The sequence below is a fragment of the Bicyclus anynana genome, chromosome 2 (genome assembly GCF_947172395.1).
Source record: "Bicyclus anynana chromosome 2, ilBicAnyn1.1, whole genome shotgun sequence".
NCBI classification, from domain to species: Eukaryota; Metazoa; Arthropoda; class Insecta; order Lepidoptera; family Nymphalidae; genus Bicyclus; species Bicyclus anynana.
In genome coordinates this window covers 14286204-14302963 of record NC_069084.1, presented here as the reverse complement: position 1 = coordinate 14302963, position 16760 = coordinate 14286204, and the positions used below count along the sequence as shown (strand labels likewise).

Sequence of the window (16760 nt, the reverse complement as noted above, 5' to 3'; positions counted from 1 at the left end):
GATAATGGGCCTAATTGTCTAACGCAAACGATTGAATTTGACAGTTGAAATCGTACGTTTTTACTTGTCAAACGGCTATTTCGGATTGTGTAAGCCAATGGAAAGCCATCGGTTGGGCATAGTTAGTTCATTACGATTAGATCGTTATTTTTATACGAAGAGTGAATGATTTGTTAAGATTTGACAGTTATTTGCGATTGTCTTCGAATTGTGTAAAGTTTTATGTTCATGGCTTATGTCAAAAACTTACGATGGGTCTTGGTCTTGAGTCACCTTTGATCGTAAAACGGACAAATTGTGGATGTCCAAAATTCCAAAATAATAATTTATATTTTATTAAATATCTAAAATTAATATTTTTTTCCTTTCTAAATCTCTCAATTCAGTCTCTCCGTCCACAGTTAGCATTTTTAGGACGAAACTTTGAGAAGTGTTTTGTAAACAATGAACTCTGTTAAAAGGAGAAATAATATATTCTTTGCAATGAACCTATAAAGTCAAAACAATGAAGTTAATTGAGTGCTATTAATCGATTTATATAGGATGCTGAGACTTGGACTCTGAGAGAAAGTGAGAAAAAGAATGTACACGCTCTAGAAATGAGTTGAAGAAGAATGCTTGCATATCCTGGACACAGTCTCACTCCTCCAAGAACTGGGGATCAAACAGCATCTTTCTTCCATCATCCAATGTCTTCACACACACTTTCTTTGAACGTACCAGAGAAAGAGACGATAAGTCCATAGAGCGACATAAACTCACTACCTACGATATTTAATACCATACCATGTTTTAGATTTCTGCGACATCTTGCATGTTGTTGTATCCAATGTGTTGGGATCTGTGTTCCAGGGCCTATGTGTGTGGTTTAGTTAAGTTTGCTGGTTATTAAGCAAAAAGGAATCGAATTTCATTTTTAAAATTATGATTATGGCGAACGAACTCTTTCGTCATCGCTCATAGGTACATTTACATTTTCCATTGGTGCATGCCCACCCTAAGAATCCTAGGATTCTGAGCTACCGAATAGGAATAGGAAATAATAGTAGATAAGCCAATGGGTGGGAGTAGAATAGGATAGGAATAGGGAATGAGTCAAAGCGAAGCCTGTCTGTCTGCTATATTATCTTAGTACACAAACTACACTTACATTGAGACTAAATGTTGATGTGTGTATTTTATAATATGCTCAATATTAACAATTTTGCTTTACAGGATATTTGGAATATGCCCTATAACTGCAGTCTCCAATATTGCAAAAAGCACCTGCAATACAGTGGAATAACATATTGGTGTGCTGAAGAAAAGATGGCAAAGGCTTTTAGCTGATAGGACATTGTACTGATGACCCTGTTATCTGGTCAAATCATAAATGTGTGTGTATTATCAAAATATTTGCATAGATTGTGAAATGCTGATGATATTTGAAAATAAAAGAATACTTACTTCGCTGAGTTTGTTTTTTGTAGTCTTTTCCAAAACTAAAGCTTTCAGTTTAACATTTTACTATTAATATTTTTTTTACCATTACAATAATTAAATAAATTATTCAAAAAAGTGTAGTTGTAAAAAATACATTTATAATACCTGTGTATGTTCACCCCCCTGCAGTTTCACCCACATAATTCCTGTTCCCGTGGGAAGGAATACATGGCCTATAATACTCAAATGTGGATTTTTATTGGTAAAATAATCTTCAACATGGGTTCAGTAGGTCCAGTGTTTACCCCTACAATCTCACAAACTGTATCTTTTTATTACAGTATCTTGACTACTAGTATTCTAAGAATTATGAAAATGACACCTCTGAGGGTGAAATAGGGGTTGGAAGTTTATAAAAAAAAGATTTTTTAAGTTTATTTATTATAATAATAATAAATACAGTAAACATAGACTTTCAGTTAGACATTTTTTAAACCCTGAAACCACAAAGCTTAAAAATAATCAAATATATACTTCTCATCCAAACAGTAGGCCTGTACAGTACTTGCAGACACTGTTTTGATGATTAGTATATTTTCTTAAATCAGAAAAACGAGTTTTACCAAATTAGAATATAAATCTGCTAAAGCCTAACTAGCTACTCCATAAAGGGGCCAGACTAGACACTGAGGGATCATGGATTCAGCCCTGCCCACTGTACTTGACAACATATTGGCCATACTTAAATGTTAAAGCATATTTATTTATAAATATGTTTTACTGTAAATAAATTATTACAGATGCTATCTTTCTAACAGCTAGCAGGATAGGTACAATGAAGTTACATACTAAATAATCAAATTTATTTTATAATTAACAAAAATGAGTAAGAATATAGATGGATGGCTGACATAGAGAGCTCCTGGAATTAGACACACACACACACACACCATTTTTCTTAAACTGGCTCAGCTAGTCAGTCTTGTTGTCAAAGCACTCATCTTCATGTCTTTGAGTCAATATCAGTGGATCATCATAATGATCTGTTCATAATAATCAATTTAGTCTGAAATTAAAAAAAACAATTAATATTTCATACTAAAAGTTAGATAGAATCTTTGAGAGGAAAACATTAGCAGTGGTGTCCTGGGTTTGATCCCTGGCTGGGCCGATTGAGGTTTTCTCAATTGGTCTAGGTCTGGCTGGTGGAAGGCTTAGGCCAGTTACCACCTTACTGGCAAAGACCTACCACTAAGCGATTTAGCATTCTGGTACGATGCCATGTAGAAACCAAAAGGGGTGTGGATTGTCTTATTACTCCTAACAAGTTAGCCCGTTACCATCTTAGATTACATCATCACTTACCATCAGGTGAGATTGTAGTCAAGGGCTAACTTGTAAAGAATAAAAAAAAAACCTGCTCCAATGTGGAATGGTAGTTATGGTGTTAATATACCACTATCAGATGTTAATGATAATTAATGTTCCGAAGGTCCTGTGTTTGATCCCCGGCTGGACCAATTGAGACATACGGCCAAGCGATTTAGCATTCCGGTGTGATGACGTGTAGCAACTGAAAGGGTTGTGGATTTTCAGTTTAACTTGTAAAGAATAAAAAATAAAATAAAACAGTAACATTTTGCTCTCAGTAGAGGATTTTGAATGGTATATCTAAATGCCTAGATAAACTAACTCTGCGAACCCATTGTAATTATGACACTGTTGTTGGCTGGTGAAGGAATAAAACACCCTAAAGAGCTAGAGAACTGTTCAAATCCTTTAATAATAAGTCTGTTTGTGAAGTCACTCATCACACACTTATACCTATGTATATTAGTGCCGATTCATACGAGACTTAGAGATTAACACTGGGATAAAAATAACATGCGGACTTTTCTAAAAGACAGAGGAAATGCCCACCCTCTCCTTTTGCGCAGCCCGGATGTGCTAAATACTTCCCAACAAAGAAATTACTGCTATAACTAGTGCAGGGACATGTAGTAGACAAGCAGCGCGATCACTTATTAATCGGGCATTGTTGATTGTTCTTCAGTTGGCTAACTGTAAGTTAACCACTTGTAGTTACGCTAACCACCTTAGCCCTGCCTTGCCTGAGTTAAGGGTTGTTTTAATGAGAAACTTCATAAGAAATGGACATCGACAAAATTAGATAGAGGTAGTTTTCTTTTTTGTTTACTTTTATATTTTTGATTAACAATAACACAAACGAAATAAACTTTGCTCCTAAGATCACTATAATTTAGTAAAACTTTGCTCAATTTCTAAATTCTCTTTAAAACCTGAAAAATAAAAATTTTGTTTTGTTTTGGTAAAATTAAAATTTCCAATCCACAGGTTATTAATATGCTATGTTTCACCACAGACTAATAGGATACCCCGTTATTTTGACACTAGCCTACACAGACAACAGGGAGATTACCAAATAGTCCAAATAGCCCTTGGTTAAATTCGTTAATTGCGTTTTGTTACTTAAGTTGCATGTACCATTTTCTCACGCTATTTTCTTCAATAGTAGATATTTTTCGTGAAATTTAATGCTTCTTTAATGTTTTAAACAAAAGACATAAAACTTTGTTAAAATATATGCATTATTATGGAGTTTGACTTAAATTTGATAATATTATTAACGATAGTTTCACTATCTTCATGAATAATTTCAGTTCATCGTTCACCCTCCGGTCTTCATATAATGAACTAAATTAGACAATACCAATGTAAAGTTACGATTGATCGTTGATCGTAGCCGATCGTATGAACTTTACGATCAATGAACTCCGTTAGACAATTAGGCCCAATATAAGGCCTAGTTCGGACTACTTTAGTATTTTAGTCGAGTACGAAGAATTTTTGGATTTACCGATCAAAAATTGTTCGTACATCACCACCACCTGCACGGCTGTCGGCTTTTAAACAGGGAAGTTGGGAAGTTATTATCTGAGATTGACGTCGCTTTATGTCATCGTCAAAATTCAAATGTCAATGTCATTGTGTGTTTGTGTTTGAAGTTTGTTTTGTGTGCTTTTGCTTGATTTTTTATAAATTATAAAAAAAAAAACTATTAGAAACAAATAAATATATAATATATACATTAGTATATATTGTTGATAATTCAATAAAATGACATCAGCTTCCTCAAGCAGTGCGCGATCATTGTTTGCTGAGTCTAAACAACGTTTGGCGGAGAGAGTTCAAGTGAATATGAATAACATAGCATCACTAACTCGACAAGTACAGCGAGGATCTAAATCGAATGAGGTAGCTCTTCTCAGCTCTTGTTTTTAATAATGGGCCTGCCAAGTCCGTTCTACGACCATGATAAAAGAAATAAAAAATCAACAAAACTTGGTAAATAATATATAATTGACATTGTGTATCAGTTTGACTTCTTATATTTAGTCTCGGTGTGGCCTCATATTTTGTCTCTTATAAGGAATCCTAAATTTTTATAGCCAATGCCATGGAGCTATTTAAAAATTTAAAAATATATTTTGTAACACATATTAAAGGTGTGGTAATAAACATTTCCAAACAACCTGTAGAAATAAATATTAGCTTTGTTATAATATGGTCTGAGGTTTTAGATTACAAATAGGGAACAGAAAAAAATAGTTGTAGTTCAATCCAGGAAAGTATTACTGCCATGTCTATGTCTTTATTGTCACCAAGTAATACTGTGTTTCAGTTTAAAAGTTATGGTCACACAAGGCATAACACATACATCACCACAATGTTCTATAACACCTAACCATAATTTCATGTTGAGGTGGACATAAATAACATAAATAGAGGAAACACCTATTAAATTTATTGAAATTTTTCTTACAGCTCCTCATGAAGTCAGCTAGAGAAATGGCTGCCACAGAGCACCTCACAGAAGGCAGTGAAGAGAACCTTAAAAAGATGCAACTAATTGCTGTTCACATGGGCTACCAATATGAGAACATTCTGAAGTCAGCTGAGCTGTTAACAGAAGTTAGTGAACAAGTCAACACAATGCTGAGATGAAAGTGCTAAAAAATGATATGGTTGATACTGATTTATTTATTAAACATGTATGATGTTTTGTAAAAATTATGCATTGGTTTAATTAATTTATTTGGCTAAGAAGGGAGAACAATATGAGCAGATAAGGAGAATGTTTACTTGTCATAAAGGGACTCCTTAAACCCACAGGGTCTTAAGTTATAGGCTATACTGTTTTTCTCTCTGTCACACAATGAGCCTTGCACCTTCTTGGTGAATTCATGGAATGCTTAGAGTTGTCTCTGTATTAATTTTAATTAATGTGGACACATTTGATAATGTACAGTCATGTCAGTATGGTGGGATACAGTGTACCTGGAAGGCTTATCAAACAAATTATAGAAAACTATTGATTAGGCATATATTTTAAATAATAGTTATAAAAATTTCAATGTAATGTATGACAAAATGTATATTGTAGGGATGTAACGGAGGTATTTTTATTGGAACCGATGGAGGAGTTGGCGTTTTTAAATTTGATATATCGGAGTCGGAAGTGGAGTAGGAGGCAGTGTCAGAAGTGGTGGCAGGAAAGAGGTTTTTTTATTTAAGGACCAATTTTTTTTAATTTTAGTTTTTGACGTGACAATGTCTTATAATTCAATGAAGCCAGCTGCATTCTCGATAAAAGATGATGTCATGAATCGTTCCCTCGCTCTAGGGTTGCCAACTTTTTTTACAAGAAACAAAGTAAATTCTGGCACATGAAGATTATTAAACAGTATTTTTTTTTTTATACAAAATAAGCTCGCGCTAATTTATATGTATTTTATATGTATTTTTATATGTATTTTAGAGAAACAAACATTTTCTTTTGAAAAATGCAACCATTCCATCAGTATTTTCTTATGACGTTGTCCCGTTCAATGATCGTCAGTAAACCAACTTTACAGTCAACTGATTTTTCGATAATAAAAAAAAACACACAGAATGGAAACTACATGAATTAAATCCCAAAGTAGCAAATTATGCTTTAATCTCCGATTTAAAAGTGTCAGAAGAAATCAGAAGCGAAGGTGTATTAATAATCAGAAGTTTCGATTTAACAGAGCCAGACTCGAAGCTCCGTAACAGCCCTGGTATATTCCAACACAACCAAGATTGTATACCATTGGCAAAGCAATGTAATTGATTGTATACTTTGCTATTTATATTCCTACAGGTAAAAGTGATTGCTTAATTAAAATGTATTTCATGAATGTCATTTTATTTATTTTTCTTTACAAACCCTCTCATTTGATACCCATATTTTGGAAGTACATATTGCTGTTTCTGGAAGGACATTCTATTCTCTGTGTCAATCTTCGCTAATATTATTATTGAGGAAATATTAGTATATTTGTCTGTAACTAATAAACTCACAACTGGACAAATTTGAAAAATTCTTTCACCGATGGTAATGGAAAGCTAAATTATTAGGGTGTAATAGGCTATATTTTGTGCCTGTATTCGCACGGGAATGAAAACTACACAGGTGAAACTGCAAGATTCTACTAGTTACTCATAGTACCTCGATGGTGGTACCTACGATATGGTATATTTATATGATAGACTTCCTTATGCATCACTAAAAGCCCTTCACTGAAAGCTCTTATGTAAATCATTTCTACACGTTTGATGAAGCCTGTTATTTCATGCACCATCGATGATTTAATAAATTCATTCGACCTGTGCAAATTTAGATGATGTAACTTTTACATAATAAGTAGGTACTTACTGTCTACTTGGCCCTACTTATGTGATACAATATCTATTCACCTCATATAGGTAGGTACATAAAGAACCTATCTGCTACAAAATTGTTAGTTTGTTACTATTATTTTGAGAAATTCTCGAATAAGATCCCCTAAAACCTCAGTAGGTAGGTAGTTATGTAGGTAATCTGATGAAAAGAAAAACATCGTTAGTTGAAGTAGTAGCAGTAAAAAATATATATTTTTAAATCGTTACAGGATTGTTGCTTTATGTCTATATTATCATCAAATAAAACATACTATCAGACTTCCTAATACCACAGAATGCTAATACCGCTCGCTGCTAATCAAACCCAGGACGATTTAGCAAATGATAGAATGTTAGAAATTAATGCAACTGTAAAAATATCTAAATACCTACCAGTGGCGAAGGATGGAATTTAGGTAAAGGTAAGCCGTCCCAAAGAAAACGAAATAGCGTGATACAAACTCCGGTTTCTCATATAGCTATCTAGATACAGTAAAGGTAACCCGCCGAGAATCAGCTTGGATGAATTCATCGCCGCTGATACCTACCTAGTTCTATCTTAATAATATGAGTTTGAGTTGACAGAAACCGGACGTTGGTTGTCGCAAAAACTGCGACCGAAATGTAAAAGGTAAACGAAAAAATTAATCACAAATTATAAATTTAAAACACGATCTGCAACGAATTCGGGAACGAAACTAAACCTTGAACCATTTCGCAACAAAGGCGTAACGATCTCTATGACATTTACCTTTACCGCAGATTTTAGTTAGGTTATCGTTGGTCCAGTGGTTAGCCTATGTATCACGAGCATAACGAGGTCCTGGATTCGAATCCTGGGCCTTTTTTTTATTTACTAGTTAGCCCTCGACTGCAATCTCACCTGATGGTAAGTGATGATCCGCGAAGCGAAATTCGCGGTGAAAGCGGGTTAACGACGCTAATATGTCTAAGTGAGTCATCAGCAAAGGTTTGGCTCCTTTTTTCTTATGTGTCTTCCGTTTATGAGGTCCAAGGTTCGAGATTCTAGTAGTAAGTCGGGCTACGAAAAATTGAAATTTTTTCATTCAGGAAATTCTCAATAGAGTTGGGTCATCATCATCACCATTATCAACCCATATCCGGCTCACTGAGCTCGAGTTTCCTCAGAATGAGAGGGCCAATTAGCACTGGCAAATTGCGAATTTGCAGACTTAACACACGCAGAGAATTAAGATTAATTATCTGGTAAGCAGTGGCGTAGCTTGTCTTGGAGGGGCCATGTATCAAAATTAGTTGGGGGGCCCAATAGACGAGCGGCAAATCTCGAAAATCTCTTAGGTTTTTTTTACCGGAAGCACTAAATTAAATAAAATTGTGGTTTAAATTTTACTTATTTTTGCTTTCACACTTAAGGGGCCCCTGTAGCCCGGGGACCCCGTATCATTGATAGGGCTGGGCGACGATGTTTTTCCTTCACCATTTGAGACATGTGATATTTAATTTCTTAAAATGCACACAACTGAAAAGTTGGAGGTGCATGCCCCGAACCGGATTTGAATCCACACCCTCCAGAATCGGAGGCAGAGGTCATATCCACTGGGATATCACGGCTTATTACTAGTCCTTATGTAATTTGAGCGTACTAAACTCTCCCGAGCCAAGAGGCACGCCGAGAAGCGTTTGCGATCGTAGAAAGAGAATTTCTACGATCGCAAACGCTTCGAAAACTAGAAAAATGTATGGGAAATGGGAAAGACATTTTCTATCGACAGGTCAAGAGATCAAGATCTGTCATTCCCATATATTTTTTTAGTTTTCGAAGCGTTTGCGATTGTAGAAAGAGAATCGACGAGCCACTTGGCTATGGGGGCAGGACCTTTCCGAACCACTACGTCGTCCAATCTAGTTGTTGAACGTAATACGTAAGTACAGTGACATTACTAGTCGGACCAGCTGACTGCCGTGTCCGAGCCAGTTCCGACCATTTACTAAGGCTACCAGTTAGTTATGTAACTATTGCAATACCATATTATAGATTAGCGTAATGCATTCTTCAAATAACAACTAACACAAATCACTGACTTGAAAAATCTAAATAACTTCAGGTTTTTTTAAAATTCGGGTTGGCGAAAGACCAGCTGTGTTAGGGGGTAAAGTTGAGTCGCAAATAATGCGATTATCTGACCCAATTAATATTTTAAAATAAACTGGATTAGGACTCCGACTGTCTGCCATCTGCCTTATGTTTTTTCCTTTTCCTTTTTTCTCTTTTCCCAGCGATCTTGCCCATCGTGGTGGCCTGCAGTAAATGGTACCTATAGTGTCGCAAAATATGTCCCAGGTAAGAAATCTTTCGCTGCTTGATCTTAGTAGATTTTTACCTTTTTTTTTAATTCTTTACTTAGCCCTCACTACAATCTCACCTGATGGTAAGTGATGATGCAGTATAAGATGAAAACGGGCTAAATTGTTAGTAGGAGGATGAAAATCCACACCCCTTTCGGTTTCTACATGGCATCCTACCGGAACGCTAAATCGCTTGGCGGTACATCTTTGCCGGTAGGGTGGTAACTAGCCACGGCCGAAGCCACCCACCAGCCAAATTACTCTACGAATATATCTCGCCACATTGCTAGCTATTTTTGTTTCGTCACCTAAGATTATATAACAGAATGAGAGAGCCTGTGTGAGCTAGACCTACAACACTTTATTAAAGTTGCAAGTTTGTCAGTACATGATCCTACCATAGGTATAGGTAAGTACGGTATTATTCAAGTATAAGCGGATTTTTATTTGTACTCCTTGGTAACCCTCCGAAAAACTATTAGGTAGGTACCTAAATGTTTTTAGCGAAGGGTTGCCATTGAGTTAAATGTATAGGGACTACAGAATTTATTTCTCATGATATCCTATAGAAAATATAACAAACATACGTTTTACACTTGGACAAAAAAGGGTCTGGACCCTTAAAATTTGGTACCTCTCAAAACTATCATGGTTAATTGGTTATGCATACTTGACTACCGTACTCGCATGGTAGAAAAGGAGCTTCAATTACGTCAGAAGAAAAAAGAGGTTTACACCACCGCATTCGATATTTAAAACTGGCACAAAAAAAAAAATCAGCAGCGTTGTCAACGGCGCGATGACACTGCAGCGACTGAGCTCAGGTTTGCTAATTAGCATAGTTTTAACGTGCCACTTCTATCTACCCTTTTTTAACATCATTGTTGAGCTCACAAAGTTACAACTTTTATTTGCACTGACATATTATAATAAGGAAGGTCTAGTCATATAGGCTCTTAGTCCATAGCATTAGTGTTTCAATGTTTACTTACGTGTCGTTTATCAGATTCTGTTAATCATCGAGGAAGTACCTAGGTACCTATGTAAGTACCTATGTAACCTATTTGTAAGTCCGAGCAAGTGTGTCCTAACCCAAGCGAGCACGGTTGGTTAGCTCTGTGCTGTACAAAGAATATTATTAATACTTTCAGTACAGGCGTCGCATGTGAGCGAGTAACTATGTCATCGGCTTGGCAATGTTTTTTTTAATATCAAGTTACCTTTGAGTTACCTTTTTCTTAAGAATTCGCCACTTGGTATCAAGGTTACCAGTTTTATTGGGTTTTGGGTGAATGAGTCATATTGAAAAATAGGTTGCTCTTTTACGAGAAGCATTTATTACCCGACAGCAAGAACATATTGATTGCAACAGTCGGGACCCATTAAATATAATCTAGACTAAAATAATTTTATCCAATATGGGTTCCGACTGTAGCAAACAATATGTTCTGTATTAAAAATATTATTATTTGTTTTATTTCATGTGTTTATCGGTTATAAAACTCACTCAATGTTGTAGAATTTAAATTTTTTGCTACACTGGACTGAACTTGTTTTTTACTTTTCAGTTTATATTTAAAACTAGCTGACGCCGTGCGGTTTCACTCGCGTGGTTCCCGTCCCCATAGGAATACGGGCATAATATATTGCCCATAACCTTCCTTGATAAATGGGCTATCTAACACTGAAAGATTTTTTTCAAATCGAACCAGTAGTTCCTGAGATTAGCGCGTTCAACCAAACAAACAAACAAATTCTTCAGCTTTATAATATTAGTATAGATTACTTTTACGCAGTCGGGTTTTTATCAAGGCCAGGCCACTCTTTCTGTAAGAGAGAGAGAGGGGATATGGTGCTTAGACCTACCACGTTGCAATACGGCTACCATTGGAGCAAGCTTATCTAATTTTGTAATTATCACTATTGATTGTATTAATAAACATTATATTAGGATCGACGATTGACCTATTTTTAGAGGCATGAATGTGTAACAATACAAACAAATCAAAGTCTAAGTTATTGGACGAAAGAAAAGCTCATTTATATGGTAGGGGTAGGGGCAGGGCAGGGTGGTGGTAGGGTAGGAATAGGGCAGAAGTGTACGTAGGTCAGACGATAGCTTGACCGGGTTCGCTAGGTTTTAGGGTTCCGTAGTCTACAAAGAACCCTTATTATTCTTCCGTAGTGCACAAGGAACCCTTAAGCTTCGCCAAGTCCTGTATATCCGTCCGTCCGTCCGCGGTTTAGCGCAAAGACTATTACTACTATAAAGCTGTAAATTAGCATGATGCCATTAAAATATGAACAAAATTTTTTTTTATAATACCACGTTGCATAGTGCGATATGTTTTCAGTTAAAGCGTGGATTTTGAAATAAAGCCTACTCATATCAGGTGTTAAGTTATCTTTCTAAGACAAATCGTGTCTGCTGTGCCATTGTGTCTATTGTCCGCTCCAATTCTTGCACTTTCATTTTTTTTCCGCGACATCCATTATTATTATATTGGGAACGAGGTTATGCAACCACTGCCTTTGAAGTTTTGATATAATTTTTGCTGCTTTGTGTCTAAAAACTCGAGATAACAACCTTGTATTGTAATGATTTGGAACCCATAATCTTATGTTAATAGTAATAGAGTTTGAAATACGATAAAATTCAAATGTGAATGGTAAAGTTATTGTTGTTGGTCGATCGTGACTACAGAAGCGACTGGGGGGTTACGCAAGCGGCAAGCCAGTTATAATTATCTACGTTGAAAGTACGAAATTAGCGGGTTCACTAAGTACAATGGGCGAAGACGTCGGAGCTCCTTTCAATAATGAACTTTATGTTAAAAGCCTTAAGGTTCCATATAGGGAGAAAGATTAATAAACAATTTTGTGTCGAAAAGGCATTTTGGACTGATCAATTGATGCGTAATTAGTTCGAGTGTTTGCTAAATGGTTAATGAAAAATAATTGTTTGTTAGCAATCTTGACCTAATGCAGTAAACAATGTTGTAACTTTTACTAACGTGTAGTAATAATTTTAATCTATTGTTTATGGTAGATATTGTACCTAATGTATACTTAATTATACCTACTACGCTACCTAATTTTGCTTAACTAAGTTAAGAAAAGTTATTTTTTTAAATAAAAGTAAATAGTGGTGCGTGTTTTTAACCGACAAAAAAAGAGGAGGTTCTCAATTCTACGCGTATGATTTTTTTAACGTTTCTTATCTCATAACTTCGTCATTTCTGAACCAATTTTGAAAATTCTTTTTTGTTTGAAAAAATATACAGATTGGTCCCATTTAATTTTCATGAATATCAGTTCAGTAATTTTGTATTAAAATGAAAATAACGAAATTTCCCGTAGTGTGGCGCTTCGCTCTATATACTAAGACACACTAAAACAGATATACTTAAATAAAATCTTTTTTAAAAAATCAACTGACTTCAAAATCACAAAAATAAACTAAAAAGCAAAAATATCATCATATGTGTTACTTTCTGATCATTTAGAAGGACAGGCCATTACAGAGATGCATTAGCTCAAGCCGTTTAAATCATGAAGTTTTAGGATTTTCAGACAGTTCTTTACCGTGGTTCTTTCAGAAACAGCTTTAATACGCCACTTCAATCTTATTAAACTTTATTGCTTTTTGTACTTACCAGTAAGTATCCTGATGAAAGAACTTATTTGTAACTATAGGACATTTTACCTAATTTCAATCCTTCAGCTCTAACACCTAAAATTTAAATAACTGATTCTTATCAAAATTAATTATTCTGGTTTGCATTCTGAGATATGAAGAATCAATATACCTACTTAGTAACACAAAAAAATTAAGTTCTTTCGCACGAGGAAATCGCAATCATGATTCATGACCTCTGCTAGTAAGGCGCGATGGCCAAAGAAAAGTCAATGGCCGACTACCGCAAAAGCCGCATCTACCTATTAAACGGAAGTGAAGTCAAATATCTGCAGCCAAAGTTTACAACCTACTTTTACAAGACGTGTACAACTAATCGATTGCAGTCCAATGATGATGTCACTAGACGTTTTTGAGATTCTAAAACAAAGTCGAATTTTATAAATAAAATCATTGTATTGCAGGCCAGAGACCCCAAAATGTATATTAAATACAGAAAAGCAGACCTAAATTAAACCAAAAAATCAGAAACACGCGGAAACAATATTAAAATTAAAATAAGAACCCAAAATTGTTACTTACCTAAATTGTTATTTTTATCATATAGTTTTTAGCTTTAGACAATACTGTTTTATTTTACGTTCAAAACCTGGTGCACGTTTAGCCAGTTTTAAAAGAAAATGTTGTCAGGGACATCTGAGCGACGACTTTAATTAGTTTGTTCTCTGTCATACGGACTGTGTTCCAGAAACCCGCAATTGTACGATGAATAATGTCAGCGTAAAAGTCTGATATGCCAGATGCACTAAGATTTTGGCTTTTTTAACAAAATGCGGAGTGCACCATTATACTGGACTGAAGTGAATGAATAAGTATTTATTTATAGTTCACATCAAACCATCGCCTATGTTAATATAACTAACATTTCTTAAGGCTTGCTTGCGTCGTATCTGTACACGTGCGGAAGTGACTATTTACACATAAACCGTACAAATTCGTTTATTTAAAAAAAATAACAAAAAGTAATAAAAATAATGGACAAACATCTATATCAGGATGAATAATTATATGTAATTCGTACGGTTTACGTACGACTAGCTCTTCGTACATGCGCAGCTCTAAGCCAGTCAATCTGAAACGTCTCATGCAAAATTACAAATGACACCGCAAACTATATATCAGACCAGAAAACAGTAATGTATGGCGACAGTACCGACTTTCTTAGTCTAGCTTAAGTGCAAAAAGCTCTGATTCTGAGTCAACTGATGTTAAAGTATTTTGAAACGTTACTACAGGGATACAGATTATGAAAATAATTTAGCGTAGCAAAACTATGCTCAGTGGCTTGCGGTTTTTTAGACAATGTGCGAGCAAAATACCACATCACGGACGATAGTCGCTTTACGACCGACAGTGTCATAAGTTCTTCGCAGCTTTTCCTCCTAACTACATTAGTATGTAAGTCGTGTGTAACTAACATTTGAACATTAAGTTATTGGAAAGCTGTATCCACAACATCAACAATTCGGTCCTAATTTGTTAGAAAAGCCTTTTATAGACATTTCAGTTACCTACATTTATTTATATGAATAAAAATACAAAATTGCATACTTAACGGTAAGTGCTCCGATGGTTCAGTGGTCAGCCTATGCCACGTCACGGTCACGAGGTCTTTAATTTGTCTACTACATATTGAGTAATTCTTATAGTCAGTAGCAGCTTGTAGTTGGAAATATAAGAGTATTAAGGCGACGTACCTCGGACAGAACGTTAAACCATCCCCGTCTGTACCAATTCTTATTATTAACAATATGAACAAAATCTGCGGGCCTATTAAGTATCTCGGTGTACCATTCAATTAATGAGTGACTGAATTGTTTTTTATCGTATTTTCATATTAGTGATCATCTAAAATACTTATTTCAACAAAATAACCTTGAATGCACCATTTTGTATCAACTCGTAATGTTTTAGTTTCTATGATTATCTTATATGATTATTTCAAAGGAATTACGCAAATACTAGTTTCTCGTTAAAATAACGTTACTATCAGCTAATACCAAGACTATACAAATTTTATTTCACGTAAAGTGACGATAATTCTGACATTTCGTTGAAAATAAAATGTTAGATGATTGCAAAAACGAAAATAAGATGAAAAACGATGTAGTGACTGATTGTATGAATGGTACGCCGAGTTACATAATAACCCTACTGATAATAATCGTTAGACTTAAACATTATTATTCCATTCCTGCTCCTTTATGTAGGTAAATGGCCTTGCACTGGACCATTAATAATAGGATGACGATTATGTATTGATGATAATAATAAACGTGATTTGAATCCGCAATTTTCATTTCTCATTAATAGTATCGTCAATATGTACCAGTAACCCTTACAAATCAAACCCGGGACTTATAACGTAGCAATAAGGCGTTGCGGATATATACAACTGCACATGAAAGGCTGGTACATTTTCACCTAGTTTTGCGAGTAACCGGAAAATCGTAAGGTACAGTGAATATTTGCACCCTTATGCGATTGACATTACACTAATGCGTAAACTGTACTTCTTCCTCCTTTCTAACTCAGAGCGCTAACATGTGAACTTCCTTCCGAGACCCATTTTCTCGGCTGATAATTTAACGACTTTTTACTCGGAGGATTAAAATTCACAAGCTTAGTGTAAATAAATTGAATTGTAATTGACACAGAAGTAAATAGGCAGATAGGAAGCATCCATCACATACTTTCAAAAAAGAAATTCAATCTTCTACGAAATCTTTTTTAGAAACAGAAAATCCTCCGCTAAAATGACTGTGAATGAATGAATGTGTTTTTTAAAGAGAATATTCTCTCTTTAAAAAACACATTCATACAGCCTCCTCCTTTTTATAAAGAGGTAAAAAACAGATTGTATCCACATTGGTCTATCTGCCTACAAGGATATGATGCCTCAGTAAAGACATACATATTATACACATGGTAAACTTATAACAGCCTTATTTTGTGTCAGTCCAATACCAATCAGCCAAGGCCAAGGCATAATCATCATCACATCCGATGGATGTTCACTGAAGGACATATTCCCTTTGTACTTCCATTTACGATGCGCCTGTATCAAGCGACTCCCTGCGACTCATTTGATGTTGTCAGCTCACCTAGTGGTGGGTTGACCAACATCCATCGGCCTTTCGAACAATATGTACCTACCCCACCCATAGCCACTGTGGTATTGCAACTCTTTGAGCTATGTCAGTGACTTTGGTTCTTCTGCGGATCTTCTCACTTTAGATTCAATTAGAGATACTCCGAGCATAGCTGAGTAACTTTACGCATTCTATGAGGAGGATATCGACCGGTACTATGCGCTTTCCGGTGCGTGGTTGCGTTTCCCATACCTTGGGACCCCAAGTTTTATCGGCTCTTTGATCTACGAGTATGTTAACCTCCCATAAAACACACGTGCTCTATTTCAAACACCATTACTTTCTCTAAAAATCTTGCTTATTATGTCACACAAAGCTTTGCATTTATAAACGCCTCTTCTATAACCGACAGCTGTGTCGCGAAAGCTATTGTCGTCTATGCTTTCGCTGTACTT

At 35.4% G+C, this 16760-nt stretch overlaps 1 protein-coding gene and 2 long non-coding RNA genes across 3 annotated transcripts; 2 read left to right on the top strand and 1 right to left on the bottom strand.

Moving 5' to 3' along the window:
- Positions 1–27: 27 nt before the first annotated feature.
- Positions 28–1669, top strand: LOC128198616 (uncharacterized). Its single transcript, XR_008251345.1, has 2 exons — positions 28–963; positions 1216–1669. It is a non-coding gene; the product is annotated as an uncharacterized LOC128198616 (long non-coding RNA).
- Positions 1670–1844: 175 nt separating this feature from the next.
- On the bottom strand, positions 1845–4377 carry LOC128198615 (uncharacterized). The gene is made up of 2 exons (XR_008251344.1): positions 3343–4377; positions 1845–2488 (listed from the first exon to the last, which is right to left on the bottom strand). It is a non-coding gene; the product is annotated as an uncharacterized LOC128198615 (long non-coding RNA).
- Positions 4378–4423: 46 nt separating this feature from the next.
- LOC112051536 (uncharacterized) lies at positions 4424–6665 on the top strand. Its single transcript, XM_024090224.2, has 2 exons — positions 4424–4698; positions 5269–6665. The coding sequence occupies exons 1-2, from the start codon at positions 4561–4563 to the stop codon at positions 5446–5448; spliced, it is 318 nt and encodes a 105-aa protein (XP_023945992.1). The 5' UTR covers positions 4424–4560; the 3' UTR covers positions 5449–6665.
- The last annotated feature ends 10095 nt before the right edge of the window (positions 6666–16760 follow it).